This window comes from Taeniopygia guttata, chromosome 7 (genome assembly GCF_048771995.1).
Source record: "Taeniopygia guttata chromosome 7, bTaeGut7.mat, whole genome shotgun sequence".
Taxonomy (NCBI): Eukaryota; Metazoa; Chordata; class Aves; order Passeriformes; family Estrildidae; genus Taeniopygia; species Taeniopygia guttata.
Window position 1 is genome coordinate 37,353,853 of NC_133032.1, and position 20,135 is coordinate 37,373,987.

General features: G+C 45.1%; 1 protein-coding gene across 4 annotated transcripts in view; it reads left to right on the forward strand.

Moving 5' to 3' along the window:
- Window positions 1-19,840, forward strand: part of MBD5 (methyl-CpG binding domain protein 5) — a 118,744-nt gene extending 98,904 nt beyond the window's left edge. For all 4 annotated transcript variants that reach the window (XM_030278131.4, XM_072931749.1, XM_030278132.4 and 1 more), the window contains 6 exons: window positions 3,802-4,761; window positions 6,504-6,730; window positions 8,863-10,053; window positions 14,080-14,153; window positions 16,193-16,268; window positions 19,236-19,840. In XM_030278131.4, coding sequence (XP_030133991.4) covers window positions 3,802-4,761; window positions 6,504-6,730; window positions 8,863-10,053; window positions 14,080-14,153; window positions 16,193-16,268; window positions 19,236-19,307 — 2,600 coding nt within the window. In that variant the 3' untranslated portion in view covers window positions 19,308-19,840. The remainder of the gene's footprint in view (window positions 1-3,801; window positions 4,762-6,503; window positions 6,731-8,862; window positions 10,054-14,079; window positions 14,154-16,192; window positions 16,269-19,235) is intronic.
- Window positions 19,841-20,135: the final 295 nt, after the last annotated feature.

The window sequence follows — 20,135 nt, forward strand, 5'->3', positions numbered from 1 at the left end:
GCAGCAGCTCTGGGACACCTTGGGTGTGGCTGAGTGACCCCCAACCCCTTGGAGCAGTGGTGGTAATTAAAATATCTTTAATTGTTTAATTTTAAATGATCTGTGCTGTCGCACCCTGCTGATCTCAGGGGCAGCTCTGGTCACCCCCACTGGGGTTTTTGGGAGGATCCTGCAGATTTCTGCTGCCCAAGCTGGGCAGTGCCACCAGGAGAGGATGGAGGTGCTGAGAGTTGAGTGAGGAGCTCCTGACTGACCAAGGAGAGGAAAGGGAGATTCCAACAAGGCTTTCCAATCCCCAAAAGGTTCAAAATTAGAAAAGCAGCCAAGAAAATACCCAATCTAAGCAAAGCTGGCTGTGGTTTTAATGGATGTGCAGAGAGAGATTCTTTACAAGGGCCTGGAGGGGACAGGACACGGGATGGGAATTTTGGGAAGGAATTCCTGGCTGGGAGGGTGGGGAAGGGCTGATGGAATTCCCAGAGAAGCTGTGGCTGCCCCTGGATCCCTGGAAGTGTTCAAGGCCATGGCAGGGGTGGCACTGGGTGGGGATTTGAAGTCCCTGGGACAGTGGGAAGTGTCCCATCCATGGCAGGGGTGGCACTGGGGGGGATTTGAGGTCCCTGGGACCATGAGAAGTGTGCCTGCCATGGCAGGGGTGGCACTGGGGGGGATTTGAGGTCCCTCCCATCCCAAACCAATGTGGGATCCTGTGAAAAGCAAGAACTGAGAAGGTGGAATTGTTGCCATTCATTTGTGCTCAGTTCTAAAAATGTTTCAGGTGGTAATGGCTGAGGAACAAGTTCTGCACTTCCACTTCTCCCAGTGCTTCACACGCCTCTTTTAGTGAGGATTTGTTTCCCACAAATTCCAGCACTGTGGCTTGGAGACTATTTAAATACTGGGATGTGTAATGGAGAGTTTCTCACAGGGAAAAGAGTTGTAAAATAGCACTTTAAATATTCTTCTCTAATTAATACACTCTCAGTGCAATCCTTTTGGAAAATACATCTATGGGTAGGAAGAACAATTCAGAGATATTAATGATGAATATCTTCCTCTCTGATTTCTTTATTTTAAGTGAATCTTCTTGAGCACAAACTGATTCCATAATACCCATTTATTTTCTTGTCCTTGCTTAAGAACACCTGTCAAGCAATGCTTTAAAAAAAGGAACACAGCTAAAATCTACACAGGAAAATGAACCTGCTCTGAAAAGAAAATAGAATTTAAAATGCTCATAAATAAAAACATTAATAATTTTTAAAATTTACATGCTATTTATTTACTTTCAAAACATTTCTTTGACCCAGTAAAAAAACAACAGCTTTGCTTTTTCTGCATTCTGGATATTTCTTCTTTCCACTGTGTTGCAGAGAGTTAATTTTTCCAAAAAGTGGCAGAAGAACCTTTGGCAGAGGCTGCAGGAGCTGGGTTTGCCCTGGGCTTTTATGGCTTTTATTCTGGCTCCTTCATCTTTTTCATTCTGATTATTAAGGACTCTTTGCTGAACTCACACATGCTCGTGTTCCCTGGATCCCAAATGCCACATTTTTGTGGAACTGGGAATTCAAGTTGGGATTTCCTTTTGGTGTTCAACTCCTGTTTGTATTTCTCATCCAAAACTTCCCAAGTGTCATCGTAGAGCCTGGGGGGTGGGCACAGAAAACCCTTGGAGGTTTGGGGTTTTAGGGGTTTTGGGATTTTAGAGTTTGGGAGCTTTTGGTATTTTGGGGGGTTTTGGAGCTTTGGGGGTTGGGTGGTTTTGGGGTTTTGGAGTTTTAGGGGTTTTGAGGTTGTTGTCATCATTCTGTCCTTTGGTCTGGGACCAGACATTGGGAAGCTCTCACAGCTCCATATTCCAGTGAAAATGACTTTGCATGGATGTCCTCATAATTGAATATTGACTTGTTGGGATGGTTTTTGGATCTCTGCTGCCACAGAAAAATTTGTCCCCAGCTGCAGCTGTAAATTCTGTAAATACACCCAGTGCAGGACTCTCCCAGCCCAATTCCTCCTGTGCCAGGTTGGACAGAAGCTGGGGGAACATTTATTTGTGTTTTATTTTCCTGCTGAAGTCTGGCTGCTCGTCCCCTCTCTGACTCCCAGCTTCTCCAGTCTGGACTGAAATAAGGACACGTTTTCTGCCTCCTACTCAGTATCCATCAAGACTTCTTTTCTCCTCAGGAACAATTAATTAATTACTTCATTAATCTGGAGAAAGGTGTTGAATGCACTTTGGACCTCTCAGAAGATGGGGGTGAGAAAACAGAGCCATTTCTCCCAAAAGCTGGCAGCAATTTTCCAACTTTGAAATTTGCTGCCCAGCAAACCCTCTTGCACGGGGTCATTGACCTGAGCAGAATGGGAAACAGGAGAAGGAATAAATTACAAACAGAGATGAAGAAAATACCCAAACCAAATTTGCTATTCAGGAGAGCTCTCTTGAATAATTTCCTCATGCCTGAATTAAAAATCTCTCCATGTGCTCCTTAACACATCCAAGGGGGAGTGGTACAACTGATTCTTCCATTGGGAATTTCTTAAATCTCCAGGTTGGTCTTTGGGACTTCTCATGATTTTTGAATCCTTGGGGCATTAGTTCTAAATACTATTTCTAAACTTTGAGGGTGTTTTTTTTTTATTTATTTCTAAAAAGAAATTAATAAAATCCGCTTCTTGTGAAGATGAAGGGTTTTGACCCTCTCAGCCAGAGTATGATTTGCTCTGCTCTACAACTGCACTTTGCTCTTACCTCACCTTTTGTTATTTTATTATTTCATTTCTGCTCTGAAACATGATAATGGCACTGGGAGAGAGGGGGGAGATTTGTTCTCTTGAGTTCAGGGCAGTGCAAAGTGTTCTGTGTTCATTTTGTACCTCTTGGAGTTGTCACGTTACAGCAATTTAAAAATGGTAATTTTAGTTTAAAATTATGTAAAAGTTTGGCTTAGTTCTTATCAGTTGAGTGTGCTGGCAAGTCCCTTTTTAAAGAGTATTTGTTCAGAAAAATGGGAATTGATATTTTGTGACCATTGATGCCTTTCAGTCTCTCATCCTAAGAGCTTTGTGAGTGACCACTGTCAATTCAAAGCTGCCTCAAGTGAAAAAATAATAATAATTTATCTTTCAGCTTTGCTAAAAGAGTATAAAGATACCCAAATAAACATTTAGTCTTTTTTTGTAGCCTTCTCATGGTAAAATTTGCCCTTTCTTTTCATCCCAAGTGATGGATTTTACACCACCTCAATTTACATTTTTCCTCTACAAATTGTGAATTGTCACTGACCTGGAACAGTCTCATCATACCATGTATTTTTTTTTTTTAAATCAGGACTCCAGAACAATGCCTTGAATATTAATCTAAAATCCCAAACCCTGTGAATTAATTAAAACTGGAAGGGGATCATGGACTCAGTGTTTCACCCAACATCATTCCTGTGATCCTTCTTCCTGGTGGTTAATTCCAGCCTGGTCCATGACTAATTCTATTTGAGCCATGGTTGGGTTTGGGCTTATGCTGTTGAAAATCTGTGATTATGTGCAAATTAATGCTGTTAAAACCCTTGTTTTAAGAATTTTAAGAACTTTAAGGGATGTACAAGTGTACAATGGCATAATCTCCAAGGGGGCATGGCACAGAGTGGCTGGAGCATCTCATGGCAGATCCATTCCTATTTTTCAAGTCTGGATTCGCCAGCCCCTTTTTCCCATGGCTGGTTGGGCTGAGCCTGGTGCTGTGTGCCCTGCAGGTGTGTCCCAGCAGGCAGCACCCCGTTAAAATTCCTGCTTTTCCCATTCCAGGGGGTTTGGGCCCGTCGTCATCGATAGCCATCGCCGGCACCAGCCAAGCTGCCATCACCAAGACCACGTCTGTGCTCCAGGACGGTGTCATTGTCACCACTGCAGCTGGGACCCCTCTGCAGCAGGGCCAGCTGCCCATGGGGGCCGAGTTCCCCTTCGCCGGCCACGAACACTCGCTCCACTTCCCGCAGAACAGCTCTTCAAACAACAACCTGCCACATCCTCTGAATCAAAACCTCCTCAATTCCCTGCCCCTCTCTCTGCCGGTGAATCAGCAACATCTCCTAAACCAGAACCTCCTAAACATCCTCCAGCCTTCAGCAGGAGAAGGCAAGTCTGAGGTGAACCTCAACCCTTTGGGTTTCCTGAACCCGAACGTCAATGCTGCTTTAGCGTTCCTCTCCGGCGACGTGGACGGGCAGGTTCTGCAGCCCGTGCACTTCCAGCTGCTGGCAGCCCTGCTCCAGAACCAGGCCCAGGCAGCCGCCATGCTCCCCGTGCCATCCTTCAACCTCACCATCTCCGACCTGCTGCAGCAGCAGAACGCCCCCGCGCCCCCCGAGCCGCTGCCCGAGGGCGGCAGGGTGGAGAACCTTCTGCCCGCCGCCGTGCCCGGCTTCCCGGGCACCGACCCCGCCGCCAACCCCCTGCTCCTGCCCGCCGCCCCCGGCGCCTCGGCGCTCATGGCCCTGAACCCGCAGCTGGTGGGGGGCGTCCTGAGCTCGGGCAGCCACCCCGAGGTGCCCATCGCCACCTCCTCGCAGGCCACCACCACCACCACCACCACGTCCTCGGCGGTGGCCGCGCTGTCGGTGTCGGCGCTGGGCGGGGGCACGGCCGTGGTGTCCATGGCGGAGACGCTCCTCAACATCTCCGGTGGTGCGCCGGGACCCGCCAAGATCAACAACAGCTCCGTGGTGCCACAGCTCCTGAACCCGCTGCTGGGCACGGGCCTGCTGGGTGAGTGCAGCTTCTGGGGGGACATCAAACCTGAGCAGCTGTGGGGAGGGAGAATTCGCAGGCTGACCAGGGTGGAAGAGACCTTCAGGGTCGTCGAGTCCAACCCAGCCCCAACACCTCACCCAGACCCTGCACCCAGTGCCACATCCAGGCTTTGTTAAACACACCCAGGGATGGAGACTCCACCACCTCCCTGGGCAGCCATTCCAGAACTTTATCACTCTTCCCATGAAAAACTTTTCCCTGATATCCAACCTCTATTTCCCTTGGTATTTCTGGAGCTGTGGGGAGTGCTGGGGTCGCCCCTGAGTCTCCTTTTCTCCAGTGCCACATCCAGGCTTTGTTAAACACACCCAGGGATGGAGACTCCACCACCTCCCTGGCCACCATTCCAGAATTTTATCACTCTTCCCATTAAAAACTTTTCCCTAATATCCAACCCTTGGCACAGCCACCTTTCAGGAGCTGTGGGGAGTGCTGGGGTCACCCCTGAGTCTCCTTTTCTCCAGGCTGAGCACCCCCAGCTCCCTCAGCGGTTCCTCACAGGGTTTGTGTTCCCAGCCCCTCAACATCCTCCCCAAACTGAGGGCCCAGAACTGCACACAGTGTTTTCAAATTCAGAATTTCAGATTCTGGTTTTATCTTCCTTTCTTTTCTTGCTGTTGTTGGAGCTTGCTCATTGAGCAAATGCAATCGTTCTTGTAAGAAATTAAAATCGCGTTCTGCTTTCGTTCCTTAATGCTTAATATTGATCTTGGAAATTATTAATTCTGCCACCTAAACCTGCTACATCCACCTGGACATTGTGTGGGCAGCTGGATTTATTTCATAGTTCAAGGAGTGGCAGCTCAGGAGAATCCCTGGGTCAGCTGGGAGTGCCTGTGGCGGTGTGGGGTTAGCAGGAGTAGCTGTACTGGAGATGACAAACAACCAACATCACAAAGCAAGTGATGAAAAACCCCTTAAATACAAAGTTTTTCCTTCCTGGGTGATGATTTTTCAATTATTTTTACCAAAAACATATAATAGAGTAGGTGCTCCTCTGTTGGCAATCTACTCCTGATGAGAATTAAATAATAATTAAATACTACCTCACCCCGACCTGAATGGCTGCAGTGAGCTCAACCTACTTGGCATTTTCCATACAAAATACATCTAACAGTGACTTTTCAAATGGGAATTTTTAGGAAAACACAAGATATTAATTTAAAAAAAAGAAACAAACTAGAAAATGGATGTGTTTTAAGCTTTATTATTTCATAAAGTCAGGTTCAACAGTATGGTTTTTTTAAAGAGTTAAGACTTTAATGTAAAGTGAAATTTTCATGTAATAAAAAATGTTAATTCAACTATTACTCTAGAATGTAAAAAAAAGAGTTGTTTAGAGTGTTGTGTGACATGGCTGAGCTAAAAAGCCTTTTCTCCTTCCCAGCTGGTGAAGAACTCATTTTGTTTGGGGCTTAAATGTTTGTCTCATTCCCTCCCTCTCTCCTCCTCATCCCCCAGCACTGTTTCAGTGAGATTCCAAAGCCTGGAATAGAAGCTCCTCCTGCCATCCCTTCTGTCCCAGGAGTCAGGAAAGGTGACACCAAAGATGCAGCACTGGAGACTTTAAGAGCAGGAGAGCCCCATTCCCAGAGGATGGAGGGAGCCAGGGTCGTTTTCCAGAGGTTTTTTTGGCACTCAGTGGGATTGGGGTGCAGGGAATTGCTGAGTGGTGTTTGCCTGTGCTTGCCTTGCAGGGGAAATGTCATCTCTGAACACTACTCTGAACAACCATCAGCTCAGCCACCTCCAGTCACTCCTCAACAACAATCAGATGTTTCCTTCAAATCAGCAGCAGCAGCAGCAGCAGCAGCAGCACCTTCTCCAGGGCTACCAGAACGTGCAGGGCTTTCAAGGCCAGCCCCAAATTCCTGGCCCAGCCAACAACCCAAACCCCATGGCGTGTCTGTTCCAGAATTTCCAGGTAGAAAACAAAACTAAATCAGTATTCAAGCCAGTGTGCAGCTCTCAGGAGGTAAAATTCCATCCTCCAGACGTTGGGGTTTTTTTTTGCTGATTAAGACAACATCATTTATATAATTACATGAATATAAATACATTTATTGCATACAATATATTCTTTCAGTAGCTGATGGGTTTTGCAAATCAGGAACATTTGTTACTGAAATTTTATCCCTTTCTCCTTAGGAATTTGGTTTAGTTGCTTTGGAGTTATGCTGCATGTATTGAGAAAAAGTTCCTCTATATGCTGACAATCACTATAGAATTTTAACAAAACTCTTTTCCATCCCATAAAAATTATCCTAAATTCCTGTTTAGCCCATTCTGATAATTCAGCAGCAAGAAATAAATACTGATAGCACTTTGCAGTAATTAGAACTAGTAATTAATACATTGTTCTAAGTGACTGTGTGCACCAGTCCTCTGGTATTCCCACTGAAATGGGATGGAAGAGCTGTGATGGGGATTGTGCAGCCTGAAAAACAGGGATGGGAGTGACTAAACAATGACAAACTGAGCAAAAATGAGACTTGCCTGCTCTCCACACAACAGAGTTATTTCCTTGGAAAATCTCAGTTCTCAAGCTGTTCCCTCTCTTGTAGCAATTCTGGTCGCTTTAGCCCAGTATTTTTTTGTGTCACATTTCCAGTTTTATAAATAGTCCAAGGAAGTAGTTACAGGACTTTTGGAATATTTTCCCTGTGGTTTTTACAGTTTTTGTTGGAGTGCTCTTGTTGACATCGTGTTCTCTGCCTGTGGATGTGACAAGGAGTAGGAAGAGCTCAGGTGGTTGAATCTGGAGGTGCCAGTTTGCTGTGGCTTAGTGTTGGTTTTCTTAGTTTTATCTTTTAAAATATTTTTTTAAATTTATTCTATTATTAGTCTCAACAAATAATAAAACACAAAAAATATAAAATTCAACACTATTGTATTAAAAACCAACTTATTTCTCAGTTACAATACTTTATAAATATGTTTTAACTTACTAACTTTTACTACACAATATTACTATTCTTTCTAACACTAATCACATTTTTCCCCCATTATCTTACTACAATACGTCTTTCACAATTCTAATTCTCTAAAATATCTAATCTTTTTACAAAACCATATATTAAAACTTACTTCTAATTCAATCTTTCTCCTAACAATATCATCTCTATTCCATAGGTAATGATCTTCTTAAATCAACAGCCTTATCTCAGTATTTACATACAAATATACAAAACTGCATAAACTTTCTATCAAATTTTTTAAATTCTCTATAAATCCATTTCTCACTAGACAACAAGCTTGTGGGATACTGGGGATTGGAGATCCCATGGGAAAGGCACACAGCAAAGGAGAAAACAGGATTGTGGACCAATTCCAAAAGCACAGTGGTGGCAGTCAGGAATTCATTCAAGGACAGAAGCAATGCTGGGGTCTGGGAAGGAAAGAAAAGGAATTGAGAGCAGAACTCAGAGGTTGTGGAGTTGAGGTCTCTCCTCCTCTGGAGATGCACAGAGCCCACCTGGATGTGATCCTGTGCTCCCAGGAGGCCTCAGAGCATCTTCCAGTGGCTGGAGGGACTGCGGGGTGGTGGAGAGGGACTGGAGGGACAGCACAAGGACAAGGAGGGATGGGTTCAAACTGCCAGCAGGGAGATTTAGGTGGAATATTGGGAATTCCTGGCTGGGAAGGTGGGCAGACCCTGGCCCAGAGAAGCTGTGGCTGCCCCTGGATCCCTGGCAGTGCCCAAGGCCAGGCTGGACGGGGCTTGGAGCAGCCTGGGACAATGGAAGGTGTCCCTGCCTGTGGGTGGGCTTTGAGGTCCCTTCCCACCCCAACCATCCTGTGTCTCTGTATCAGAAATACTGACCTCGGTGAAGTTGTTTAGGACTTGAGAGAAAACAGGAGCCTGCTGACACAAAGCCTGAGACAGAGTTTTGTTTTCCTTTAAGTCAGGCTTTTAATTGTCGCTCTACCTTGTTCAATTTGTACCTGGTGTATAAAAAAAAATAAATGTGCTGTAGTGAATAGCCACAGACCTTATCTACTGGACTCCAACTGGAGTTCAAACAGCAATTCCCATCTTGTCTCTCCTTTCCCCAGGTGAGGATGCAGGAAGACGCCGCCGTCCTCAACAAAAGAATGATCACCCAGATGGGAATGGCGCCGGTTCCCGAGAGCTCCAACACTCTCCTCCCTCCCTTCCAGGAGCCCCCCTGCGACCTGCAGCAGAGACCTGACCCATCCCTGGGCCAGCAGGCCAAGGACAACCCCAACGCCGCGGGCGACGCCTCGGTGGACGCCATCTACAAGGCGGTGGTGGACGCCGCCAGCAAGGGGGTGCCGGTGGTGATCACCACGGCCGGCTCCAGCGCCGCGCAGCCGAGCCCCATCCCCGCCCTGAGTGCCATGAGTGCCTTCACAGCCTCCATCGGGGACCCCCTGAACCTGTCCAGCGCCGTCAGCGCCGTCATCCACGGCCGCGGCGCCGAGCACGAGGGGCGCGGCCGCCGCGGCGCGCGGGGCCCCAAGAACGCGGAGCAGCACGGCAAGAACCCCGGCGAGGGGGATGGCTACGAGTATTACAAACCAACCGCTTGTAACACGCCCAAAAAGCAGTGGGAAGGGGAGCAGAGCCCCGTGGGGGAGATCAGCAGGTGGAAATGCGAGGAGTTCCTGGAGCACTCCGCACACATCCACAGCAGCCCGTGCCACGAGAGGCCCAACAACGTCTCGGCGCTGCCGCTGCTGCAGGGGGAGCAGCACCAGGCCCTGCTGGCGCAGCGGAACTGTCAGAGCGAGAAAGTGCTGGAGGAGAATTTCAGGTATAACAATTACAAAAGAACTATGATGAGTTTCAAGGAAAGACTGGAGAACACTGTGGAACGATGTGCACACATCAACGGGAACCGCCCGCAGCCCAACAGGGCCTTCGGGGAGTTGCTCAACACTTCCAAACAAGACCTGATCCTGGAAGAGCAATCTCCCAGTTCCTCCAATAGCTTGGAGAGTTCCTTAGTGAAAGACTACATCCATTACAATGGAGATTTTAATGCCAAAAGCATTAACGGGTGCGTGCCCAGCCCCTCGGATGCTAAGAGCATCAGCAGCGAGGAGGACCTGCGGAACCCCGAGTCGCCCTCGTCCCACGAGCTCATCCACTACAGGCCGAGGACGTTTAACGTGGGCGACTTGGTCTGGGGCCAGATCAAAGGACTGACCTCCTGGCCTGGCAAACTTGGCAGAGAAGAAGAGGTTCACAATTCATGCCAACAGAACGCTGAGGAGGGGAAGGTATATTTACATCTCTCTCTCCCCCCGCGCCGGCACACAAATCAAAATTTTGTCTTTGTTTTGTCTCTTCTTTTAGCAGCACAAATGGCTTTTTTTCCTATCTGTAGCTTGTAGAGCTGAATTTCCCCTTCATTTCCTGCCAGGGCCATGAGACAGGTTAGATTTGGGCTTTGCTAAATGATTTTTTGGTGGTAACAAAAAGTGGTTCTCACTTCCGTGGTGTGTTCAGACAAATTCCTGGCTGTGTCCAAAGCATCTGATACAGAAATACCTGAAAGTGCTGAAACTGCAGAAAGGAGAAGTGGCCTCATCAGATTGAGGAATCTTTAATGAGGGAAATCTTGCTGATTGACACACACTTCTCACAGGAAATGCACACACATTTCCAACTCTAAAAGAGGTTTTGATCATCATTCAGTAATAAGGAAAGTGTTCCAATTTGCTCTTTCATACTAAAATTCTTCTTTTGTGTCAACAAATCATGTGCTTGTTGGGTAATATACAGGAAATGCAGTTATCAAGGAGTTATTGGTAATTTTATTATGAAAAATATTCCCAAATCTGGTCTCCACTGCTTGTGTAACATTTTATATTTGTAGATCTTACAAAATGCTGCACATCTTCCACCTAGAAATATTTCTGCATAAGCAGACAGTGGAGATTTAAGGAAATAGGGGTTTGTCAGTGACAAAAAGAAATCAAATCACTTAAAACTGAGGAGAGTGGGTTGGACCAAAGTGTTCTTTCCCCAGAATTCAGTCAGGAGCAGATACCCAGAGGAGAGAAGGGACAAGAAATTCATCCATCCCACCCCAGCCCAAACCAGGAGAGTGTTTCAGAGCTCATCCCTCAGGGAGCTCAGATCCCTGAGTTACAAGTCAGGTTAGGAAGTGGAGGCACAGGAGAAGATCACAAACTTCTAGGGATGAAACAAAACTGGGAGAATTCCATGTTCAATATCCCTGCCTGAGTCAGGAGCACAGGAACACCATTCCCACTCCCAGTGTGCTTTTATGGATTAACAGAATCTGTGTGTCCAGATCTCTGTGAATGTTTAATAGAAATGAGAGAGTTTCTTTTTTCTAACTTGTGTAAAGAGGTGAATTTTCTTACCTGCATTCCTGAGCAATTTCTTGTTTCCTTCTGGATCTGGGGATACCAGAATGTGCTGTAGGTTTTGTGCAAACCTCTTTTGCTGTGGTGGGGTTTCTGTGCATTGTGTGGGAATTGTGGGATGTTAAATCCAGTGGCACCCATTTTATTGGGTACTGAACACAAAACCAGGGAAGCAGATCCTTGGAATGCTCACAGCAAGGTGGAGACCACTCCCAGCTCTCCATGAGGAATTCCCACATCATGGATCACCGCTGGCATCAGATCACCTTGAATTAATCATTTTAAATTGAAATATGAAAGAAATGTGTCTAAAATTCCTTCATCAAGAAGTGTGGGGTGAAAAGCCATTCCAAAGGGCAGGAGTTGAGGGTGGAAGGTGGGATACACAGGGAAAAACCCACACCAGACCAGAAGAAATCACCTGGAAAACCACAAAGAAACACCCTTGGAAACCACAAAGAAACATCCTTGAACACCAAATGTTCTTCAGGAATTCTGCACCAGCCCATGGTGGGAGTGACCTGCAGCACTTGGGAAAATTCCTTTTCCTCTGGAGCTTCCTGAAAATGTCTTTTAAAGCCTTTCTGTAACAAAATGTGACCCTCCTGTGTTGCATTAATTTGCTGTTGGGATTTGTACATTCTCTGGTCTTTAGATTGTTTATTACTCGATTTTTGTTTCCATTTAAAAGACTTTGGGCATTCAGGTATTTAATGGGATGATGGATCTGTCTGGGGGATCCAGCCAGGAGGAGGAGGAATATTGCACTTCCTTTCCTTGGATTTTGGCTACTGGAAATTAGAGGAGCCTGAGGAAGTGCAGCAGAAATTTCTGGGAAGAAAAGGAGCAAGCCTGAATCTAATCCCAAACCAGAGGAGTTGTATCTCATTAAGCAATTAATTTGATTATTACCCACCTTGGTTATTATTCATCACCTAAACAGGACCAGAGCAATCAAAGGTTTTGTGGGAGCTTTTCTTGGTGAATTTTACCAGGGCAAATCCTGCTCCCAGTGGGAATTTCCAGGTGTTAAACTGGGCTGGTTAAACTGGGCTTTTCTGGTGCTGCAGGTAGAACAGGGAGGATTCCTCCCATGTGTGTCATCTGGTGTTGATATTGATGATTATTAATTGTTATTTCTGTTGGAGTTGCTTTCCATACCCTGTTATGTAGCAATTTGACACTTCTTCCCAAAAAAACCCAAGTGCTTTTTAATGTATAACCATCATAAAATGCCAATAATGATTTTTTTTTGTTACTTTAAGAGGTCCTTTGTTTCCCAAACATGATATTAATTCTTGATAACATTATTTACATTGAACTTTGCAATTTCTCTCCTGGCAGCCCTTGGCAGTTTGTTCCTGAGATAAACATTTCTATCACGGAGAGGGATAATTCCTTTTTTCTCATGTTTGTCCTTAGAAAAGCTCCCCAGATTCTCAATTTGTCTTCTTCCAAAATCCAGTGAGGGGAGGGGTTATTGGAAATATTTGCATTAAAAATGAGCAGGTTTTAAGCAAAGAATGCTACAATTTGTGGCATAATTGAATTTATTTCATAAAAATTGAAATCTCAGCTCCCCAAGTGCAGATTTCTCCATTCATGACTCCTGGAAGTGCCTGGATCAGCACATTCCCAATTTCTTTAGCACAGGTGTGACTTCAATATATTGAAATCTGGTCTAAATGTGTAAGTTTGGACTTTATTTGGAGAGATTTTGGCAACTGCTCGCTCTTTACCTCCACCTTGTTGTGTCTACACATCAGATCTGTGGTGAATATAAATTATTTAGGAATTGGAAGGCTGAACTTGGAGGGAATTTTCATTCCCACTTCATTTCCAGGTTGTGTATAGGCACACACTCAATACATTTGTATTTATGGAAAATGTCAAGTAAGATGTAGCAAAGAAACAGGAACTGAACCATTTCTTATCTTTAAGTTGATGTGTTCTAAATATCTGATTTTGTTGTTTTTACCAGCAAGAATGACTGAGCCAGATCAAAATAATAGAGTGATGTGGCTTCAAGTTTTCAGATGCAAATGATGAAATTATAGAGATGTTATAATTAATTTTCTGCTTGTATTGTTTACACTGGGACTTACTGGTGCCCACACAGTGGTTTAAATTGATTCAATTTAAAATATTCAAGATTTAAATTCCCAGTTCTCTTGAGCACGTGCCCAAATTCATCCCTGATCGCTAGGGGAAAATACAAAATAATTAAAAGAGCTGATTTTAAGACAAATAAGTAAAGCTGTGGTGAAGATATCTGGATTCAGAAGGCAAAGAAGGATTTCCTTCTGGAATGGGAATGCATTTGGCCGTGCCATGAGTTGAGCAGAGACCTGGAATTCCTCAGCCTGGAGCTGGCGGTGATGGGAACACTTTGGAGTAAAAATGGGATCATCAGTCCCAGGCACTCAGAATTCCAGGTGTAAAATCCACGTGGGAAAGCGAGTGCAGAGTGAGACACTCCACCAGCACTGCCAAGAAAGATCTTTAAAAGATTCTTCTCCTCAGTTTTGTGCCGGGAATGTCCCAAATTTGCGTTTCTGTTGCCGCTGGTGAGAAATTCCAGTAATGGATAAAGGTGGGAGGGGTGGGCAGCTCCAGGTGCTGTTCCTGCCCTGCTGCAGAGCAGGAAAGGTGGGATTTGCTGCTCTGGGGAACGAGGTTTCACAGAATCCCAGAATAATGAGGTTGGAAGAGACCTCTGAGATCATCCCCTAACACCCCAACTAGACCATAGCACCAAGTGCCAAGTCCAGTCTTTTTTAAACACATCCAGAGATGGTGATTCCACCACCTCCCTAGGAAGACAATTCCAGTATTTTGTTATTCTTTCAGTGAAAAAATGTTTCCTAATATCCAACCTAAACCTTCCCTTGGTGTCCATCCCTTCCCCAGGTGGAGCCGGAGAAGCTGAAGACACTAACGGAGGGGCTGGAGGCGTTCAGCCGCGCCAGGAAAAGGAACAGGAAGTGAGTCCATCCTCTTCCCCACCAAATTCCAGCTTTTCCCTTCCTCTGCTGCCCTGCTGGGGCAGCCCAGCCAAGCTGAGGGGTTCATTTCTTGGGGTTCCTCATGGTGGTTCTGGAATCTGAGGCGTTCTGAGGGCATCTCCTCTGTGAAACATCCCCTGTGGGGGAGCTTAAAAGCAGCAAAAAGTCATCCCATGAAAATTACCCTGCCCAAATCACACATTTTAACCAGAGCTGACCTCCTTCCTTCTCCCCATGGCAGCTGAGCACAGGGTTATGCTGAGAAATCCCCTTTATTCCCACTGCAGGATTTGTGGCTGAGCTCTGGCTCACACCTGTGTCAGCTGCTGGGGTTTATCCAACTTTCACCTTTTAGTGACAAATACCAGCATAGAAACACTATCAAACAACAAATATTGGGGCGTGCAGCATCAGGATGGGCAAAAAGAGGAAAATTGCTGCATTTTGGGAGGAAAAAAACGCCTCTGGACATCTTTAAAGGGATGACAGAGTAGGAACTGTGCTGTGATTGGGTTTGTTCTATGATGGTGCTTGTTTACTGTCACAGGGAAAATACATTCCTTAAACCTGTGAGAATTTAAACTCAGCTCTGAATGACCACAGGCTGAAAGGGATTAAATAATTCCCTCTCTTCCTTTCCTTTAAAGGGCTGAGCTTTGCTTTTATTCCTGTGTCCCACGGGGCCAAAGAGAAGGAATTTTTATACCAGTGACACACTGGTGGTGGCTGTTTTTTCCAACATCATCCCCAAAATGCCTTCCTGGATTTTAAGGGAGCACAGACGAGCTTTTGGCAATTTCCCAGTTATTCATTCATGTCCCTGAAGTGAAATCAGTGACTCAAGGACAGCAGGAGCAGATTTGAAGTGGTTAAATCTTACACAAACTGCTGCATTACAGCCCTTACAGAGGTTTTGCTCCATATTTCAACTTCTTTCCTAGTTTGAATCCTTTGGTGGATATTTCCTGGTTTCCCCATGTCCTGCTGTAGATTTATCTGGCAAAGTTCATGGGTTTCTGTCTGGTTTGTGATGCACTACTGGCTTTTTATCCAGGTGTTTTAAACATTTAGTGTTAAATACAATCAACATTTAGTGTTAAATACAAACAGAGTGCTCATCACACAGGCCCAGGGTTGGTTCAGCAGAGCAGGATTGGTCTCCAAGCCCTTGAAATGACCTTCATGTCCCACAGCTTCCACTGCCTTCCAGGCTTGATTTACAGTGGATTTTGGGAAGGAATTCCTGGCTGGGAGGGTGGGCAGGCCCTGGCACAGATGCCCAGAGCAGCTGTGGCTGCCCCTGGATCCCTGGCAGTGCCCAAGGCCAGGTTGGAGCAGCCTGGGACAGTGGGAGATGTCCCTGCCATGGCAGGGGTGGATTGGGATGGGCTTTAAGGTCCCTTCCAACCCAAACCATTCCAGAATTCTGTGATTAAAGAAAAGATTTTCGTAGTTAAGTGTCTCTGTGAGGGACAGGCCTGGTGTCCCAGCAGGGGACAAGGTGTTTCCATACCTGTCTGTGCCACCACCTTCCCTTGTGGTTCTGCTCATCCTCCATCTTCTCCTCCCATCTCCTCATCTCCAAAGCAGGGCCTGGCACCGTGTCCAAGTGGGAAAAGTCCTTCAGAACAAAGAGACCCCACAGAATGGTCACTAAAATGAAATGTGCCTGAGCTGCCCCGTGACCTGGGGTAATTTGGGGTTGGAAGAAGGAAACCATCACTCCACCTCCCCCTCAGCCTGTGGGGTGCTGCTATTCCAGGGTAAAAATGGGAATATTTGGGATAATGAATACAGTTCATTGAAAGTTAGAAGGATATTTAACTTTTCTTCTGTAATCCCAACACAAACCTTTCCTTTCCATAATATTACAGGTCTGGTCTTCCTCCTTGTGCTCCCAACCTGGGAGCTCCAGGCTCAGAACATTCCCAATGAATTTAATGTGTTTGTTATTCACTTTTCTCGAGTTTCCTTTCTGTCCTTAAGAATTACTGACACTTTTCATCTTTTCTCCCTAGAAGTGGAAAGCTAAATAACCATTTAGAAGCTGCTATACACGAGGCCATGAGTGAACTAGACAAAATGTCTGGGAATGTAAGTTCCTTTTCCTTGGAAGTATTCTCCTTTTCCATGTTTCTGCATGTGTGTCCATTGGAGGGAGGCTTGGTTTGGGTGGATTTCTAACAAATTCTGGGTTTATTTTCTGGAATAATAAGGAATTTTCAATATTTCCCCTGCATTAAAAACTGTTTGCAAAAGTCTGATGGTTCTGAAAATTGGGAAAAGTTGTAGGATTTTGAGTACAAAACTCTTGGAATTCGGTTTTCCCCATGAGAAATGAAAGATATTGTAATGAAAGGTAAGTTTAAAAATATATATTTCTAATATCACATCCAAGAGTGGTTTTTCCACATTAATTACCCTGTTATGGTGTAACTCCAGCATCTTTCCAATAACAAGTTTGGTTTATAAAATATCCTCATTTTTATTTCTAAAACACCTAAAAAATAAAAAACAAATCTATCACAGCACATGTAACCTCCCACACCTTCTATTTGGTTATTAATTATTCAAATTATTAATTATAAAATGTTTGAACCCAGGAGAAAAAAGGATTTTTGCTGATATTCAGTGCTCAGGACTGAAGAGATGCACTCTTGGAATGTACAGTAACACTTTTAGAGCTTCTGGAGTATAAAAAAGGAAATGTATTTATATTTATTTATATATTTGAAGAACTGAAGGCTTAGAGCTGACTGCAGACCCAACAAGAAATATTTAAAAAGTTACTGAGTAGCTTTTAAGTAGGAACCCAATCAAATCTTTTGTTAAAACTGAATTTAACAAACTGAGATTTGAGCTTTGATTTAAAACAACGTTGCTGTGTCTCCCTCCTTTGAGAGGACAAGGAAAGCAGGAGGGGATTGTTGGTCTGCAACAAATAAATTTGGGATGGGAGTTTGGGCTGGCCCATCCTGCTGCCACCTTTTCCCTGCCATAATTCCAGGAATGTCCAAAGTACTCAGGGAAGGGCTGGGTTGGATTTGCTGCTCTGCTTCTTCTGGCCCCAAACTGCACCTGCAGTGCCTGGATCGATTATTTGGCAGAAATTTGGGATTGGTTTCCATAAGGATCAGCATTCCTAGGAGCACTCCCAGGGAACCAGCAGCTCTTTTTAGTGACTTGCAGCTTTTGCAGCTCCTGCTGCTCAGCCCCAGCCGTGGTGAGAGGGAAATGTGCAGCAGGATCAGCAGCTCCAGCAGGGAATTCTGGCAGGAATGTCGGGGCTGGAGGGCTCAGGGAGCGCTGGGGATGGTTCCTGTGCTGGAGCTGCAGCTGCTGCCGACAGATGGTGGTGGAATTCCACACCAGCTCAGCCTTCCTCCTCCTCCTCTCTCTCCTCCTGCTTCTCCCTGAGCCAGCAATGCCAAACTTTGGCTCTCCAATCCATCCAGCATTAGCTGGGAATTCAATGTTTCCTTTTGAACTAAAAGAGTTTCCTGGATATCCCTCATTCCTTAATAACAGCTCTGAGCTGGACTTCTCCAGTTTCCCATTCCCAACATTTTCTCACGATATTCTCCCCGTGGTTTATCACTCTGGTCACTAGAATGTGTGAAGGTTTGTCACTCAATTTGTCATTATTGCAGTTTGGGGTCAGTCCTCAGTTAGGGGGGTTTAGTCCCTGATTAGGGGGGTTTAGTACTGGATTAGGGTGTTTTAGTCCCTGATTTGGGGGTTTCAGTCCCGGATTAGGGGGTTTTAGTCCCTGATTTGGGGTTTTCAGATTTCAATCCCTGATTTTGGGGATTTCAGTCCCAGATTTGGGGGTTTCAGTCCCAGATTTGGGGATTTCAGTCCCTGATTTGGGGATTTTAGTCCCTGATTTGGGGTTTTCAGATTTCAGTCCCAGATTTGGGGATTTCAGTCCCTGATTTGGGGGTTTTAGTCCCAGATTTGGGGATTTCAGTCCCTGATTTAGGGGTTTTAGTCCCAGATTTGGGGGTTTTACTCGCTGATTTGGGGATTTCAGATTTCAGTCCCTGATTTGGGGTTTCAGTCCCTGATTTGGGGGTTTTAGTCCCTGATTTGGGAGTTTGTTTAATTGGGATCAAAAGGAGAATCTGCAGTTTCATGACCCAAAATAACAAACAGCATGTAACAAATGGGGTATTGGGAAGGAATAAACCTTCTGTCATTTACAATTTGGTTATGAAGTCCCTGATTTGGGGGTTTCAGTCCCTGATTTGGGGGTTTCAGTCCCAGATTTGGGGATTTCAGTCCCAGATTTGGGGGTTTTAGTCTCTGATTTGGGGGTTTCAGATTTCAGTCCCTGATTTTGGGGATTTCAGTCCCTGATTTGGGGGTTTTAGTCCCTGATTTGGGGTTTTCAGATTTCAGTCCCTGATTTGGGGGATTTCAGTCCCTGATTTGGGGGTTTTAGTCCCAGATTTGGGGATTTCAGTCCCTGATTTGGGGATTTCAGATTTCAGTCCCTGATTAGGGGGTTTCAGTCCCAGATTTGGGGGTTTCAGTCCCAGATTTGGGGATTTCAGTCCCTGATTTAGGGGTTTTAGTCCCAGATTTGGGGGTTTTAGTCCCTGATTTGGGGGTTTCAGATTTCAGTCCCTGATTTTGGGGGTTTCAGTCCCAGATTTGGGGATTTCAGTCCCTGATTTGGGGGTTTTAGTCCCAGATTTGGGGGTTTTAGTCCCTGATTTGGGGATTTCAGATTTCAGTCCCTGATTGGGGGGTTTCAGTCCCAGATTTGGGGGTTTCAGTCCCTGATTTGGTGTTTTCAATCCCTGACTTGAGGGTTTCAATCCCTAATTTTGGGGTTGTTTCCCAGCCACTGCAGCTGCTCTCTCTCTCCAAAGTTTGGGATGCACAAGTTATGGAATCAACCTTTTCCTCCCAGTTTCTCCAAGTTGTTGAAGTCCCTTTATTCTGTGTAGCTGTGAAATGCTCAGAGCTGTTCCTGGCAGCCCCTCAAGCCCTCCTGCAGCTCCTCGATGCCCTGACCACTGTCCTTTGCTAACTTGTGAATATACTTATTTTTAGGTCCACCAAATCCCGCAGGGAGACAGACAAGTGAAGCCTCCAAAACTCAAGAGGAGGAAGATCTCTAGATAACATTGAATGTCTTTGTTACTGGTCCAGTCCTTATCACAGTGAACGTGCACATGAGTCTATCTGTAGGTGTTGATCCCACGAGGGTCTGTCAGTATTTCTGTGGAGACACTCGCTGCCATCGCAGGGCACCACGAGGAGCAGTGGTACCAGATTTTGGATGATTAGGAGGGATAGAGGTTGCTGGATAAGCCAATCAGAAATCTTGAAAGGTTGCAGTAACAAATGTCAGATGATTACTGAAATTTTTCTTTTTCTATAATACTAAAAATTGTGATTATAAGAAATAGTCCAAATGTTTCTGAGAAATTTTCATTGTGTATATAGATAATACAGAATTTCATGGTGATATCTGAACTGTAAATATTGTACAATATTGTCATGTACAAGCGTACCTAATGCACACTTTATCTTTTATTGTACAAAAAATAGTGTACAAAATTCTTTGGTTTCTATTGAGTACACATACAAGAGACTACCAGTGTAAAGTGATAAATAAAAATACAGCCTAAATGCTTTTATATGATAATGTAAAAGATGCTGTTTTTGTATTTAACAGCAGAGAGAAGGCATGATTATGTAATACCTTAATTATGACATCCACTTCACGCCACTGAGTGTTCATTGCTCTGTCTGTCTGGAATGAACCTTGCCTGGAAGTGCTGTACTCCAGTTCAGGCCTTTAGGAGAGCGCAGCCTCGCAGATTCCCAGCGGGATGTGGGATCACAGCTCTAATTAACAATTCAAAGGCTGCAACCCCTCGGTTGCGATTTTATTTCCTTAGCTTTGAACGTAGAACGCTGTAGATTTGATTAAAAAGGACAAAAAAA